Source organism: Leptonotus elevatus, chromosome 19 (assembly GCF_054856555.1).
Source record: "Leptonotus elevatus isolate MCC_2025b chromosome 19, RoL_Lele_1.0, whole genome shotgun sequence".
Classification (NCBI taxonomy): Eukaryota; Metazoa; Chordata; class Actinopteri; order Syngnathiformes; family Syngnathidae; genus Leptonotus; species Leptonotus elevatus.
The window spans coordinates 16456728-16474407 of NC_141257.1; the positions used below are offsets into that span (position 1 = coordinate 16456728).

At 43.3% G+C, this 17680-nt stretch overlaps 1 protein-coding gene across 2 annotated transcripts in view; it reads left to right on the plus strand.

Moving 5' to 3' along the window:
- The window catches only part of phf14 (PHD finger protein 14), a 157751-nt gene extending 155577 nt beyond the window's left edge, over positions 1 to 2174 (plus strand). For both annotated transcript variants that reach the window (XM_086062105.1, XM_086062106.1), the window contains exon 18: positions 809 to 2174. In XM_086062105.1, coding sequence (XP_085918231.1) covers positions 809 to 877 — 69 coding nt within the window. In that variant the 3' untranslated portion in view covers positions 878 to 2174. The remainder of the gene's footprint in view (positions 1 to 808) is intronic.
- Positions 2175 to 17680: the final 15506 nt, after the last annotated feature.

Genomic DNA, 17680 nt, shown 5'->3' on the forward strand with positions numbered 1-17680 from the left:
TATAGGAACTGAAGGACATGAGGAAGCCAGACGTAACAACACCGTAACGTAACCGTATCATGATCCTGATAGTAGACTTGATGGCAACATGGCCAAACACACAGTGCAGTATATACTTGCTATTCCCCAGAAAAAAAGGCCGGTAAGAAAGTGTAGCGTCTGCACGCGAAGGGGCAATCGCAGTGAAACTAATCTGTTGTGCAAATTCTGCTGCGTCTCCTTGCACGCAGGGAAGTGTTACACAAAAAGAAAAACTGTAGTTAAAACATCCACATAATTGTAAATAGTACCACAGTTGCACACATTTGTAAATAGTTTGCCAAATTGTTGTGTCAAATTGTTACACTGTTGAATGTAAATAAACATATTTTGCTATCAAAAAACACTTTTTCATTGTTGGTGGGTAGTGTTTTACAGAAGTAAAGCACTGTTAGGTGTTTGTGGCATCATTGATGGGGAAAAAAGGTGTCAAATTCACTAGAGTGCATGAAATAATATCGTTTCACAAAAAGCTTGATTTCTCCGTATTTTGTTTCAAAACAGAGCATTTGGATGAAACTAACCATTTTCTATTGTTGATTACTGAACAACGGAATAAGGTAGAAACAAACCTTTTTTTCTGATGAAAGATGAGAGTTCAATCTTTCATTTGGTAGTATGTGTGTTTCCATAGTCCAAACACAAAATAGTCTGTGGACCTTGAAAGATCAGTCAAAATGCTTAAATCGGCTGGCACCCACAGCATCCCTTTTCTGAAAACGTCTGGCAGTCAAAGAGTTAATGATGGAAATCTGTCATGTGTTTCCAGGAAGAGGAGCGGCTGGAGGACGAGTGCGCTGTTAAAGAGGAAATATCCGAGCGAGAAATTCCCAACTGAAGATAAACTGAAGGGCACAAGACACCACTGATTGATTTCCCCACCATTTTAATTATTTATTTGCTAGGAACCAAGTACAGCTTTTTAACACCAGAGTTTTTAGACCTTAAAACAGTATCAATAAATGATATGAATATCACCCCAGAAGACATTCAGAAGTTTCTAATTTAGATAAACATCTTTATAAAACAGGACATGAAGGCTTCTTCAGCTTAGATTACTCTAAAGTTGGAAGTGCCAAAAGTCTCATGAACAGCTTTTTGTGTGTAATGCAATCTATTTTCATACGGTAAGGATGATCCTTTATCCCTCCTACACAGGGTCCTGTATATTTGTCTTGTTGACAAATTGTTCCCTAGAGTGAGTGAACTTTCTCTCCATGTACAAACATTCAGCCATTAAGTCCTGTTTCTTGTGGCCAGGGCGGCCAGACATCTCGCTTTGGTCGGGACAGTACTTTTTTTTGCGCCTTGGGTCCCGCCGTCATTGTTTTGTCCCGATATTACGCAGGTCCTGTCCCGGCGTCCCTTTTTTTTGCCGTGTGTATGTCCGTCACACAGTTGCCATAGTGATTCATACAATAAACCCATTAAAAGGGAATTTAACTGTTTAACTCCGTCATATTTCCTTCCAAATTACTTACAATGGGACCAATGGGATAAAACTAGCATTTATATCAACTTTGCGCAAGATGGACAGGTTGGATGATATTACCGTTGCCAGTGAAGCGCCAGCAGTGCTTCCTTTTTTTCAACTCCGCAACGCTGGTACAAGGAACTTACACTGGTGAGTGCTTGCGGATATGATCATACAAAGGCTTTACAAGTTTGTACAATTCAGATTTATTTACCCTTTATGTGTGGGCAAAAGGCCATTTAAGTTAGCAGTTTCAAGCAAGTCTTGCTGTGTTATTAAGGTATTTTAGCATCTACTGATTCGGCTGGCGTCACCGTCATTTATGGCATAAAAAGTCTTCTTTATGCTGTTGTTCAGTTATTAAATTGAACTGTGTAATATCTATTAAACTGTAGCAGCACAAACAAACAAAACTGATTATTTCCCCACATTTTGCGTGTGGTGGCAGGCTAACCTGGGAGGCGAGCATCTGCTGGTACAGCCGCTGTGTGTAAAGTGGTCGATCACGTCTTTCGTCAGCATTTAATAACTATACAATCATGCTAAATGTACATGACGAGCTGATTCAGTAATTGACTCACCTGTATGAAGTGATCGCTACACAGGCGATATCCACCACCACGAGGAGGACCCAAATCCACCATCTTGTTCTTCACACAGTTTATGGCTAATATCATCCGTTGACTACTCATTGGTTGCTCTTTTTGGTAGCCTGTAGAATGCTCAACTCTTCTTTTGCCTCTTCTTTTAGTGGCTGTCTCATTGAAAGAGTGTGGTGTTTGCCATTTACTCAAAGTAGCGGACGACATTCCTATCCTGCCAGAATGGTGGCGTTAATGTGTATTGTGGAATGCATCACATCAACGTCCAGATCGCTATAGGCATTGACCGGAACGAGAACCACGTCATGCTTTCACATCTAAGAATCATGGGAAATATAGTCCTACTGTGGTCAGACAACGCTAGCAGAGCTTTCTTGTTCAAGCGTTAATGTGGTAATGCGTGCAACATGAGCATGAGCATGAGCATTAGCGATTCCTCCCACACCCCAAATCAGCGCATTTCATCGAACAGAAGATTGACTAACGATTACATTTGGGAAAATGTATTTTTATTTTTTGGGAAACTGTAGCGTCCCGGTTTTTAATTTTAAAAATCTGGTCAGCCTACTCTACATTTTTCATTCCTCTGGGCATTATTTATCCCTATAAGTCCCTGTTAAGTGAAAATAATTGTCTCAGGAAAATAGCTATGTCTCATGAGCTCTACACAGAGAAGAGTGTTGTTACCAACCCTGCCAAATTTGAATGATTTAAAATGCTGAAACAACACCCCGCTCATTTTCAACTCTCTTTCAAATGCCAATACATCTAACACCTTTCTTATGTCTACACACTCTACATGTCTGTGCTGTAAAAATGTATCGGCTTAAAGTCTCCAGTGTCTGAAATATACACACTAGCTACCTGCTAGCTTGTGAGCTAGCAGTTTGAGGCCTCACTGCATGGGCAGCAGATTCATCCACGGCATCACCTGTTTCCTTGGTGTTGTTGGTGTGTTGGTCCACATAGCGGAGACATTTCAGGAAAAGTTAACTGTTTATTAAACATACCAATACATGTAATTCAGCCTGGAGGTCTCACAACATGACATTTGAGCACTTCCTGCTAGTCATGTAGTAACAATTCCAACTTTCTCCCAAAAATGTATTCCAACATATTACAGTAGCCTGAATAACACAAAATACATAAGATAACACTTGGGAATTTGAATAATGACACCTAGTTCTGTGAATTGTGGCTTCCAGGGAAAATGCTTTTTTTGTGGGGTAAGCATAGCTAGCTAGCTTGCTAAATGCACTTTTTAGTGGTAAGAATTGCCATATATATATAAATGCAATTTGCATACAATAATCCCACAATCCTCGATGCGGCCAGTGACTCATGTGATTGGTTACAGTTCATTCACAACATCGCTCCAAGCCAATGACACATTGCTTATATCTGCCGGCACGGCATGCTAGCAAACAAGCTATTGTGTCGCGGCCTGAGGAGGGATGAAAACGGGAGTATTGTGTCGGTTTCTGCTCTAAAACGTAACTATATCGCCCCCGCATCGCATAAAACAACTTTGAATTACCCCTGGGCTCGCTTGAAAGTTGCGGGGGGAAACGAAAGATGACAGAACATCCAGAACGCGAACATTTGTCAGCATTTTTTTTTTTTTTTTTCTAAGAGCTCAGTATTGTTCATTCGGAAATGTCATCATCATTGCTCTTTTCTTTTCTTTTTTTTTTTTTTGTGCGTGCGTGCGTGCGTGTATTTGTTAGCTCACCAGAAAACCTATTAGAAAAAATCTCATACCGTTCACCTAAACCGAACACCAGGAGACCCGAGGGGACCAAAGAAAACCAAGGAAGGTGAAATCCAGCACCGACCAGACACCCCCCACCAGAACTCCTCCCCAGCCCAAGAAACATCCAGACCCCAACAAATCCAAAAAACATAAAATCAGGGAGGCCTCAAGAGACCAAAGGAGAGACCGAGAAAAGGAAGGAAGGACAGACAAAGCCGCGTGAGATCCGCAGACACCAGCCTCCACCGATTCAATGACCTGAGGAGGAAACAGATTGTGTCTGAGTTTCGGTAGATGCTGGTGTGGTGGATCTGGCATGCATGAAAATCTCCACCAAAGAGGGAAGCCGTCGACCCCCGCCGGAACAGAGCAAGCGCAACACCTCAGGGCCCCCCAGGCCGCGGCAGCGCCAAAGGACGACCCCCGCCAGGGCCACCGGCCGGAGAGCAAACCCAGGAGCAGGAGCGCCCCCCGCCCCAACACGGCCCGCGCCCCCGACCCAACGCAGCAGGACGGGGCACTGCAGGCCCGCCAGGCACCCCACCGGCCCCCAACCCCCGCACCCCCCGCCCCCCATCCACCCCCGCCACCCACCCCAACCAAGCCCCAGCCGCCCCCAGGTCCCCAATCCGATGGAAATGATATTCCCACGCTCCGATCCACCCGCCTCCCAAGCATGTTACTGAGTGTATGTGGTGCATTAAAAAAAATAGATAGGGCGGGGTCGCGGGGGGGATTGGGGACACGGACAGGGGACCGCAGCACTGCTCTATACATTTGTCAGATCTTAATGGCTTGGCAGTGTCCCCTGGCTTTGACACGACGAGGAATACACAAACTTTTGTTAAAACTTAAGTGTGTAAAAGAAGGATAATCAGACGCTTTCACGAGCAGTAAGTCAGCCAGGATTGCGGAAGGATGACTAGCACGAAGGTAGAACATCAACAGCTACGTGGTCATGAACTGTTTTGGAACCCGTTTAATTTTATTTTCTTGTGTGGTTGAGTACACATAGTTCACCATATAAACTCAGCACTGATTTACGTAGAATAATTGTCATTGATTGTCGTATTAATGGTATTACAGTTGCAACTGCAGTTGTAATGCAGTAATCATGACAAAACGTTATTGTTATTATATATATTATAATAAAATTGAATTAGGAAAATATAGGGGTAACTGCCTGTATACAGACACAAAAATAAATAAATAAAAATGTCACTGTACCATCATTTGGACCAGCATCATAACACAGTGGAGCGGAGTGTTCTAAAAATGAGGGAGATAGGTGTTTATTCCTAAAATAAACTAGTATTTATTACTGTAGGCGTCTGCAAAAAACATTAACACTGTGCTTAAATGTAGGAAAATAAAAGTGTTATGTGTGATAATTACATTTGAATGTATTGAAAAATATTGAATACAAATCCTACTCAAATAAATGTTAAAAAAACAACATTGCCTAAACATTAAAGAACCTTTAAATAAGGCTGGTATTGGCACAGATACCTGGTACTCGCCCATCAATACTTACACTTAAAGTGTTGCATTTTATTAGGCAGATGCATGTTAAAATAGCATTTTAAGACTGATACTTACTAATTTGGTCTGTAACATGTCAGAGCATTACATATGCAAAAATATTGTTTTCCAAAATAAAAGCAGATGTTTGCAAATGTGCAAATTATGCGATATATACACACACACACTGTTCACGTAGGTGCCTAGCATTTGTGGTGGATAACTGTTGATGCAAAAGGGGAGACTAATGCCTGAGCTGAAGTGCATCACTAAGCACTGTTTTAGCTGCTCCCATAAGATCAGGAAAACTGAAATGGTGAAATACCGCTTAACACTATGTATCTCCACAATTCATTACTACATAGCTCTGAGGTTTGGCTTTTCAGCACTTATCTTTAACACATTTCTGAATTCACTTTCCAGGGTCTTTAAAGCTTGGATTTTCATATTTTAGTCGTTATTTCATCTACACATATTTGCTTTTCTCATTCATGAATATTTTATACACAAAACTATATTTTGTCATTTAATATGTTGTAAATTTTTTGCATGTTCCAAAACTGGTATCCTCAGTTTGCTTTGGTAGAATCTAAAAGATATGCACTCATTCGACACTATGCCATTTATTCTCCTTTCCTCGTGGAGCTCGTATCTCACAGGTGGTGAATGCTTCTGAAGGGAATGTTGGAGTCACCAACTTTTTTGTCGGATGTTGGCAAAAATCAGGGGCTCGCCTCATTAATGTCACTTGTTGCTCGCAAATGTAAAGTAGTAAAGTTGCATACAGGCTGTTAAGAAATAAGCATTACGTATTTGAGAAATGTTCTATTTAATAAACTGAAATGTATATATATGTTTGAAATTGCCACATGAAAAACGTTTCCAAGTTATCAGGTAAGTATCATTATTCTTGTTCATCAACTGGAGCTTTTTAAAATTCTGCCTGTGTAAGTGGGTGTGTGGCATAAGTGGGAGACTAGTAGGACACTTTGTCATTAATGTGCCCATTGCTGTTATCGTACGCCTAATGACATCACTCTCAGATGGCATGCTTGGAGCTCGACTGTGGGGAGCCTCAAACGACTGCTGAAGCCAACGCTTCCTTCCCATCATCAATTATGTCTTCTCAGCCAAAACAGGAGCCTCTAGATAATGTCTTTCATGGTCCAGCGATCTTACAGGGCTTGCCTCCTGCCTGGACTTGAAATGGGCAAATTAATAGTCTCTTTGAAACAAATGGTCATTACACCCCTCGATGCCTTAATATCAGAATGCGGGAGTGTCTGCATGCTGTGTCTGACTGCTGATAGAAAATAGATCATAGAATCACACTTGAAGGGAAAACTGTTAGAAAGTGTTGCATAGATGTATAATGACATCCCTCACCCACACATTCTTTTCTATGTATGCATCTTTTGTTTTTCTCATAGTTTAATCTGCCTTGTTTTGGACAGAAATAATGTTTATTAAATTTCTTGAAATGTGCAAAGTGATTTCATTGTTTAAGGTCACAGGTGAGCTAGGGGACAATCCCAGCAGCATATGTGCACCCTGCACAGCGAAATCACCAGTGTTAGATTTAACACTGAAATCTAACACTGGAAGAGTGTTTATGTGTCCACACCAATAAGTGTAAATCTCACACTTTTCAAAATGTTACTTTTTTTTACACTTAACCAGTGTTACTCCCAACACTGTATGGTGTTTAAAAAATCACTGGTAAACTGGTTAAGTAGTGTTAACAGAACTTTACACTGGTGTCAAACATTTAATTCTGCCAAACTATTTAACTCTGGTTATAAGTGTATTGCACTAATGCCAGTGGTAAAAATTGAAGTCAATCGACACTTTACTCTGGTAAATGGTACTTCAGTTATGTAGCGTTTTTCCTCCTTACAAGTCCCTCAAAGCGCTATACATTTTGACTACTGATGACAACATCAGAAGCAACTGGGGGTTCAGTATCTTACTCATGGATACTTTGAAAGTCACACTAGACTGGGATCGAACCTACGCTGTCAGGGTTGCGAGACGACCACGCTATCACTGATCCATGCCACCTCAATGACAATAAATGGATGTATCGCTATTGAGATGTCGACAGCGCTATTCAGGTTACACCCAACATCCACCCCAACACAAGGAAATTTACGCTGACAGCGTAACTTTTTATCCTAACAGCGTTAAAATTACACTGCTTACTGCATATTTGATCAAACACTGATTTAATTTTAACACTGACCCATTTGCTGTGTGGACAATCACAAGAGTGGCATTTAAGTTTAAATAGAATTGTTTCAGAATTATTTAAATCAGGCTCCCCAATCCTGGTCCTCAAGGGCAAGAGTCCTGCAGTTTTTCAACACACCTGATTGTAAAGATCAGGATCAATATCAGGCTTATGTAGAGCTTGCTTATGAGCTGATTATATGAATCAGGTGTGTTGGAGCAGTGATTCTCAAATGGGGGTATGCCAGTACATGTACCCCCGGGGTACATGAAGGCACTCCAGGGGGTACGTGAGATTTTAAAATATATTTTAAAAAGTAAATTTTATGCAAATATTTCAGAAAAATATTTTATTTTATATTTAGTAGGCTATTCTATTTCAGTGTCCTAAAAAACAGCATCTCTCCCATACCAGAATGGTTCAACCCAACTTGTCATATGCCACCTAGAATCAACTGTCAATTACTTGAAAACTTTTTTTATTCAGTTAATTATTTATTTTTGAGAACAGAGCTTTACTATGATCCCAAAGAAGAACACTTAATGTTGATTTATATGCACAAATCTTTATTCATAATGATTTTTTTTTCTTTTATATATTTTTATTTTCAAATAGTTCAAGAGAGACCACGTAAATACAAATAGAGTTACAAAGTTTAAGTTTTAGTTTCAGACAGTCAGAATGGCCAGGTCGCTTATATCCGCAGATGCGCCAGGAATTTTGTCTCATTGCCAAGGAGACAACCTTGATTGTCACTGTGAAAAACACTGGTAGGAGTGTGGATAGGGAGCCCAGCCCTGATGTTCTTCATCCAGGGGAAAAGTCCAGAAGTCCAGTTTTGTGAGCAGGCAGACAACAATTTGATTTGACCTTGAGTCTTTAGCCTGTAACTCTCTGTGGGGCTTCAATTAGCAATCACTTCTTCAAGACGAGATGCCAACTACATATCGGTGGCAGCCATTTTGCGAACGACTCAACCATCACATACACCTTGCAATTGTGTTCGCTCGTCACATGAGTCTGAGTGTTGGTTGTTCCAGAGGCGCCCCACACCCTCTTTGTGGGTGCAGATTTGCTTGTTCGCCTTGCAATGTACTGTGGTCCCTCACCAACTCGGAACCTCTTGCGTGTGTTACCTGTCTTCCAAACATGAAGTCCGGACAGACCATCCCAGACGCTAGCCTCAAGTCTTGAACGAAGACGAAGTGATCGCCCCTGCGAACACGATTAAGATCCCAACCCTTACCGGAATTCATGAACCTGTCATTGTTTTTGGAGGTCACTCCCATTGTGGATGCCTCCCTCACCACTCTGAACTTGGTTCACAATCCCATGTCTCACGACGTTCGCATACCAAAAGCCACCCGCCTGGGTCAGCTCATCCATTCCGACTTCCACGACTTCACTAACGGGGCCAGTGGTTGGACACATTCCACCTAACTTGTTCTTGACTGAAGACGCTGGCGGACCTACATGTGGTCCGCATCCCTACTCAGAGCCCAGTACAAGATTCCAATAGCCTCTTACGAACCAGTGAAGAAGAACATCGACGCCATGCTGGAAGAGGGCAAGGTTCGAGATGCCAAATTCTTCAACACTATTGATTGGGCTTCGGGATTCTGGACAATTCCAGTGGACCCCAGGTATCAATACAAGTTGGCATTTACCTTTGGCAACAAACAATACACTTTCACTAGATGTCCGTTCGGCTACACCTTCTCGCCGGCCGAATTTAACATCTTCCTCAACAACGCGTGCCATGACGCCACCGCCAGGGGCAACCTCATTTATGCCGACAACATAATGATGAGGAACTGTCCCTCCTGAAAGGTCAGTGGTGCCGCACAAAGGTCAACTACGTGGGGATCTTGGTCAGGCAGAACGGGATTGAGCCTCAATCTAGCCGTATTCAAGGCCTTCTTGACATCAAAACCCCCACCAATGTTTTGAAACTCCGCAGCTTCCTTGCCGTGTGCAACTATTTGTGCAAGTTCATCGAACACTTTGCTGACATAGCACGCCCTCTAATTAACCCGCTAAAGAAAGACACACCCTTCGTTTGGGGTGACGAACAAGACAACGAGATGAACACGCTAAAACAGAAGCTGGGCTCTGCCCCCCTGTCTCGCAATCCCCGATTTTTCTCGGAAGCAGGATTCTCCAACCATTGTTGAGCGCGGGTCTATACCAAATGTACGACCTGGACAAAGGTGTCGTGGCGTACGCCAGTAAAACGTTGAATGGCCCCAAGTTGAAATACTCCGCCTGCGAAAAAATCCTGCTTTCCACAGTATGGGCAATCAAACACTACATCTGATGCCAAAAAGTAACTAATGATACAAATCATCATCCGGTTACTTTTCTCAACAACCTACGCATTCGAGACGGCGTCGTGACGAACGCTCGCATTGCCGGCTGGCTTATAGCGCTTACAAAGTTATGACATTTGGGTCCGGTATGCGAAAAACTCAAAGTTACCACTGGGTACCGATCCAGCGATTTGCCAAAACTGTGTATCGACTTCTTTGACCCCGCCAACGGACGTCGCCGCCCTACCGATGCCGGACATCACGCGTCACCGCTATTTTGAGGAACATGTCTGCAGCTTACGTGGATGGCTGCTCTTACCACCCCCAAACCCAGCTGCAGGCTGGGGTGGGCATCACTTGGGTCAACGACACACAGTTGGGCCACGCTTAAATTGGCGATTGAACACGGTGTCACGGTGCCAGATTGCACCGACTCAAACTATGCCCGCCTCACCTTCACCTGTCAAAATGGTTTCTTCACATCAGCGATAAACACCGTGGCCTCATTGAAACATGCGACCACTTGGTTACCTCCAATGATATGCATGTCTATTGGAAGAAGGTCCGGGGACACTCAAAAGTTCCAGGACCTGACAAACATTTTAACGACCTGAAGGACACGTTAGCCAAGCAAGCGGCCCTCACCGGGACTCCTTGGACATTCGATGACTCTTGACTTCCAACCGACCCGCCCTGAAAGTCCACGTCGCCGCGCTGTGTCCGCCACTACGTCCGCCACTACGTCCGCCACTGCGTCCGCCACTGCGTCCGCCACTGCGTCCGCCACTGCGTCCGCCACTGCGTCCGCCGCTGCTTCCCGTGACACTTCTGCACAGGCCACTTCAGGACCTGTGGCGTGTGTACTAGTACTCCGCGAGCCCAGAGAGGCGTCACTCGAAAAAAAAATCCCCGCTGGGCCGGACCCTACGAAATTGTTGACAAATTGTCGCCCGTTACCTATCAAGTTAGGATGAACAAAGGACGTCAAGGGGATCAACTGAGGTGGGTTCACCAAAATCTGATTAAAAGTCACTGCGGTTTGGGACGCTCGGACGCGCAACCAAACGACGCTCGAGACCAGCGCGTTCAAAACTGACATAGGGAGGTCCTCGGTGGACACTGACTCAGCGACCCAGGGGCGTGCAAAAGGGGGTCACTTCCCCGCTGCACCCACTTGACCAAAGACTAACCTGTTGTACCCCTAGTTGACACCATGGCAGACAAAGCTAATTCACGTGCCTTTGTCTGTTACTCGGAGATGATGCTGACTGCGATCCTGATGTTGTGTATGGCCGCCGTGGCGAGCCATGCCGGGATGAACCTGGACCCGCCACGGGAATTGCCTCGCGAGAGCAACCAAGATTGCTCATGACTAACTGCCGGACTCATACCCAAAGAATATTCGTCCAACTCGACCCCCAGGCAACGTACAGGAAGCCGATAGTGCTTGGGCTGGCAACAGTTTAGCCTTCAAGCTACCTACCACGCCACCAAAGACATTATCCACGTTACAACTCGAGAAATTTGTAGTTACCCAAACCGACCTCAGTGTGGTTCCGAAACGTAAAAAACAGTTTCTCGGAGGCCTACTCTTAGCTGCTGCGTCAATTGGAAGTCTATTTAGCATAGGAACTTCTACTATTAATGCAGTTTACTTGCACACTGTTCGCAAATAAATTGGGGAGCTTCAAGTGGAGCTGCCCAATATCCGTAATATAGCTCGGCAGTCCTCTAATTTACAGACGCTTGGTAAGACTCTTAAGGGTACGATCCTAGTTCTTAACACACATAGCATCATGCTGAACCGGACTAGATCAACCTTGAAACTGCTTGCAACCGTGATTCAAAAAGATACTGCTTGCGTACAAGGCGTTATAATGCTTATGAATGACATACTGCGTGAAGTTAGTTCATCTGTGGATCAACTTGCTATGGAAAAAATTCCCCCGTACTTGGTACCGTTACAATTGGTCCAAGACATCCTTTCTAGAGTTCTATCTAGGTCAGATACTCTAATCCAAACCCATCTTGCGTTTTGTTTAAGAAGTGCCACAGTGCTACACGTTAAACCCGTAAACTATGAAGAAGCTTTTATTATTACTCTCCCGATTATCGATGCCCGTAACGTCTACCACCTGAAAGATGTCGTCAACGTGGGCGCCTGGCAAGGGGATACTTACGTAAGGGTTGACACCCCTGAAGTGATTGCCTATCACGATTCCAATCCTAACATCTGGCTCCAAATTTGCAGATGTGCACTCGTACCAAAGACATCCATTACCTGTGCCCCAGTAAGTTGTTCTTTCGGGATGTAACGGATGAGATCTGCGGCCTTAAGCCTTTGGAGGAGGGTTTGAAATGTAAAGCTGAGGCTATGCCTCGATACCAAATGACTACTAGAGGCTGGTTAACACCCCCGCCTCGACCGCCACTCTGAGCTACAACTACTAGAATCAATCTATCCAACCAAACTATGTGGATTGATATTCCTTGTGACCCCATTTTGCATGTTGATATTGTGGCCGTGTATCATTTGGCACCTGAAATTCATCAGACCGAAATTGAAGTGTCCAATTTCCTTTACCATGACCAACAAAAATTTGACCCCCAAGTATACGACTTGATTCAAGTTGAGGGAACGCAGGCTATAAACTTGACCACCGTCGATGACACCTTACAGGTTATTCGCACCGCGGCCCAAGCACCTCCGCCTTGCCTCTCTCAGTCCTGCTCTACAGCCGATGATGCTCTGATAGCCTTAGTTAGCCTCAAGTGTCTCATAACCTTTGGTATAGCCTACTTACTCTACAGGAAGGTGCATAGGCTTAGCAACCAGTTACTAGAATGTTGCGCTAACCGACCTAAGATTTTTCACCTGTGGAGGGTCAATCAGAACCACCCGTCGAAGAGATTCTCCTTGACCTCCAAGTGCCTGAGACAGCCTTTCTGTCTTCATAAGAGTTATGGCCCACAGTAGAGTACCGGGTTCGGATTTAAGAAGGTGACAGCCCTTCTTAGCTTCCTCTCTTCTTTCTTTTTCCTTTTAGTTAGCTGCTCGTTTCCCTAGTTACTCACGATTTGATACTAGCTATGTAGCCTTAGGATAAGTTTTTTGTTGGTTTGGAACCTCGCTTTTTGCGCCTTTTCCAGGCCTGTGCCTGTTGTGGGACCCGAGTCCCTCAGTTAGCCAACCCAGTACCTAGTTAGACACACAGTTAACTGAACACACATAGATGCACACTGAAAACACCTACCTGAAGACCCTACATACACATAACCCTGCAGATGGTAGGGAAAAGTTGCACCAGTGGTATAATCTTGGTTGTTGCAATGGAGCGCGACTGGGACTACTACCGTCTGAACGTGGCCGGAACCCGGCCACAGATCATTTGGACCCGTCAACCTGGACATCCTGAAGATTCATCCCTCTTGACGAAGGGGGGATCTCTAACAATGATAGACCAGTCACCCTCAATTTTTTTTACTTTCCTTAACATTTCCTTTTTAGAAAGGTGCGTTCAGTCAACCTTGGCTGGGTGAGCTCTCTCTATTTCTCCCCCCTTGCCTAAACCAGAGACAATTCAAAAACAAGATATTACACTCTTTTGAAGTCAACCACAGGCCACCTCACCAGGATGTGAATGTCTGTTTGTCACCAGCAAGAACCACGAGTTTATGGCATAAAAGTATTTTATCGGAAAGCATCATTTTCACCCCTCCTGACATCTGAGCGTTGGGTTCAGACTGGCTGTCTGCAAGCTCTGTCTTATCAAGTTGTAAAACAACATGAGGCTGAGCAGACAACATGCCAACGGCCTGCAAAGGTCAGTTGGAATCCTGGTCAGTACATTCGAGCCTTATTAGAGGTTACACGTGACCAGAGTTCCTCCAAGTGGTCACGATCGGAACTGTCCTCACATGGAACTCACCCATACACCCATCCTCACCACAAAGAGATCTTACACATTTCACATAAGAAATTCGGCACATACAAGTAAACTTACGCACAACTGAATGTTTCACGTCATGTTGTTATGTCTATGAAGGAGAATGTCATATGTATTTCAACAGGAATGATGATTGTAAACCCAGAGATTATTTAGTTAGTCAGAAAATAACAAAATGATCTCATGATGCATTATTAGTTATGTGTAACGATAACATGTTTTGCTTTGGAAAAACTGACTTGCCAGCCTGACCAAATATAATTATTTTATTTTATTTTTTTCGAGAGCTCATTTGGTAATCTTACCGATACGACATGTCATCATCATTGCTCTTTTTTTTTTTTTTGTATGTGCGTGAGTATGTGCGGGTGTGTGTGTGCATGTGTGCGTGCGTGTGAGCGTGTACTCACCAATTCACCTAAAAACCTATCAAAAATCCCATGCCGTTCACCCAAACCGAATACTTCAGAATCCAGCCAGAGTAGTGAGGTTGTCAGGAGACCTGAGGAAGGATCAAAGAAAATAAAGGAAAGTGAAATCCGGCATCGACCAGACATCACCTACTACTCACCAGGTTACCAACCAGAATCTTTCACCAACCCCAGAAACATCTAAATTCCAACAAATTAGGGAGACCTCAAGAGACCAGAGGAAACACTGAGGAAAGGAAGGAAGGATAGATGAAGCAGAGTGAGATCCACAGACATCAGCCTCCACCGATTTAACGACCAAAGGAAGAAGCAGATTGTGTTTTAATTTCGGTAGATACTGGTGTGGTGGATCTGGCATGCATGAAAACCTCCACCAACAAGGGGATCAGTCAACCCCGGCCAGGACAGAGCAAGCACAACCCCCCAGGCCACGGCAGCGCCAAGGCACAACCCCCGGGCCCCGCAGGGGCCACCGGCCAGATAGCAAACCCACAAGCCAGGAGCGCCCCCCACCCCAACACGGCAGGCCCGCCAAACACCCCACTGCCCCCCCCCCCCAAGACCTCCCCCACCCCCACCCGCCGCCCACGCTCAGCCAGGGGGGACAGCACCTAGAAAGTTAAACCACTGGCATGCAGTGATTCCGAATATTAACCCTTAGTGCCCACTGTTTTTTATTTTTGGAGCAAGGATGTATATGATATAAACATATTATCTGAGAAAAGATAATGGATATTTGTAATTCCTTTCTGCTCCCACACACCTAAATAAAATGATTGGTTGTTAAGTTGAAAGTCGCGGTTATGCCATATAGGAGAAAGCTCGCAGGGCTCTAATTGGGCTTTTGTCATTTCTTGTGCCTTCCACCAGGTGGTGGAAATCATTGGTTTTTTAAAACAATTGTGTCGCTTAATCAATGTTGTAATAAAGAGTACATCTAAAAGTCTGAGGTTATTACAATCCTTCTGTTCTAGTTCCAGTCAACAATTAGTATCTCTGTTGGGTTGTGCCCATAGAATGATATATTGTAGCTGGTTAGCTATATAGTGCATACAATTTGGTACCTTTAGACCTCCTTTGGATTTACTTTTCTGAAGAAATATAATTCTTAATTATAAATTCTTTGACTTGGGTTGAGCCAAAAGAGGGACGGCACCCTTTTGACGGACATACCCCGCAACTTTAAAACAGCCGGAGCGAACTTCGGCCAGCGCTCTTGTTCCGGCCCTCCCGTTCCTGCTTCACTCTTTTTTCCCTTTTTGCACATTATCTGACCCAGAACGGACATAAGGACTCTCTGGTGTCGTGCCATGTTTTTTCAACCACGTGGCATCTCTGTTTCCTGAACGACCAAGTGTCTCGGACTTGGCGATAGCACCAAACGCGCCGCCATGCACCACCTGCCAGACAGACTTTCTGCTTTCTTTTTCGCTTGTTTTTTTTCCCTTTTTGTGTTTTGTTCCACCTCGGTGGCACAAAGTCGCTGACAAATTTTTACGTGAACCCGTGCAACCACAGTTTGGACTCTGGCAGTGCGCACTCCAACTTGTGCGTCAACCCGCTAACTGTTCCATCCTCCGAGCGTCCTATCGAGCTTGTCCAATGGCGGGTCTCCCTCGGGACGCAGGCACAAAGCGGATCTCGACCCCAGCAGCTGGATTGGGCAGCTGAGACTCGGACCTCATTGCATGCCAAGAGTACAACTCTGGCTAAAGCCTCCCGACCTCGCCTGAAAGCGCCATTTTTGGGAGCAACTTTTTTTTCTTCTTCAATCGACCTTCCCTCTGCTTGCTCGATTCAACTCACCAGTAAGTTGCACGCCTCATAGCCAATTTGACATATCTCTTGTGCAACTTCCATTTCAAATATCTCACAGATTTGGCAAGTCAAACCTTTCCTTTTTACCTCGTTAAATTGTTCCTTTCTTATTTTTATTAGCTTGATGTGTATTCCTTTTTTCCCCACCGTAGGATAGTTAGGTAGGCAGTGTTTTGATTCTACATGTGTAACCGTAGTGAATAAATGAATGTTTTTCTAAATTTAATTTTCCGAGTGATTAGTAATTATTTTATTAATACAAAGAACCATGAATATTGAAAGTGGCGACTTCAGATTATGAATGAATAAATTAGGATTTGGATTTTATTCGTTTCTCCAAAATTGAAAGTAAACAGAACGTGGTGCCCCTATAGGCGATTGAGGGAATTCCGACCTCCTCAAGCGCCGTTCAAATGATTAATTCGTCCAAAAAGAAAACATCAGTTATCGCTACAATTTGCAAGAGACATGAGTGATCATCTCCCTGTATTTTCCTTTTTTCTGAAAAATTAAATAAAAATACTGTGCAAGAGGAAACTCAAATCATCATAAGAGACACATCCAGAAAAGCAGTAGAACTCTTAAGAGAAGATTCGAAGAGACAGAACTTGGATCACGTATGTACAAACGACTTAAATAATGCCTAAAATTCCTTAATGACCACACTCATAAATTCATATGATAAATATTGTAAAAAGATTACAATGCCTGCACAAAGCAGAAAAAAAGCTTCTCACAATCCATGGATGACAAATGGGTAGAAAAATGCTTGTAAAAAAAAAAAAAAAAAAATTCTATATAGAATGTTTCTCAACCAGAACAAAAGATGCAGAGTCTAGGTATAAAAAATATAAAAAATAAACTTGTATCCATCCTGAGAAGACAAAAAATGGATTACTTCACCAAATCACTAGGGAAAAGTAAAAGTAGTACAAAAAACACCTGCCGTATAATAAACAAAGTCTTGACAAAGACAAAACCAATCTTTCCAAACTATTTTTATTAAGGACCACTTGGTAGCTTATGATAAAGAGGAAATTCTTGAGGCCGTACAAGCTAGTGAAATTTTGAACATAGGTCAAAGTGTTGCTAGTAAAAAAATCAAAAGACTATATAGATATGAATATGTCGCTGATTAAACAAATCATAGATGTGATTATAGAGCCTTCCACGTGTATCTGTAATTTATCAATTATAACAGGACATTTCCCAGAACAAATGAAAATAGCAAAAGTAGTCCCACTCTTCAAAAAAGGAAATATGAATGATTTTTTTTTTTAAATTACAGACCTATAACTCCCACAGCTGTCTAAAATATTGGAAAAATTGTATGCCACAAGATTAAATAAATCAATAGATAAGTTTAAAAAAATTAACAGCCAATATGGGTTTCGCTCCAATCACTCAACTACCATGGCATTGATAGTTAACTGAAGAAATTTGCACAGCCATGGTTTGAAAAAAACATGTTTTAGTACGTGTTTTTGTATTTTTTTCTTCATTCGACCTGTTTTTGTCTTTTTTTCTTCAATCGACCTTCCCTTTGCTTACTCGAT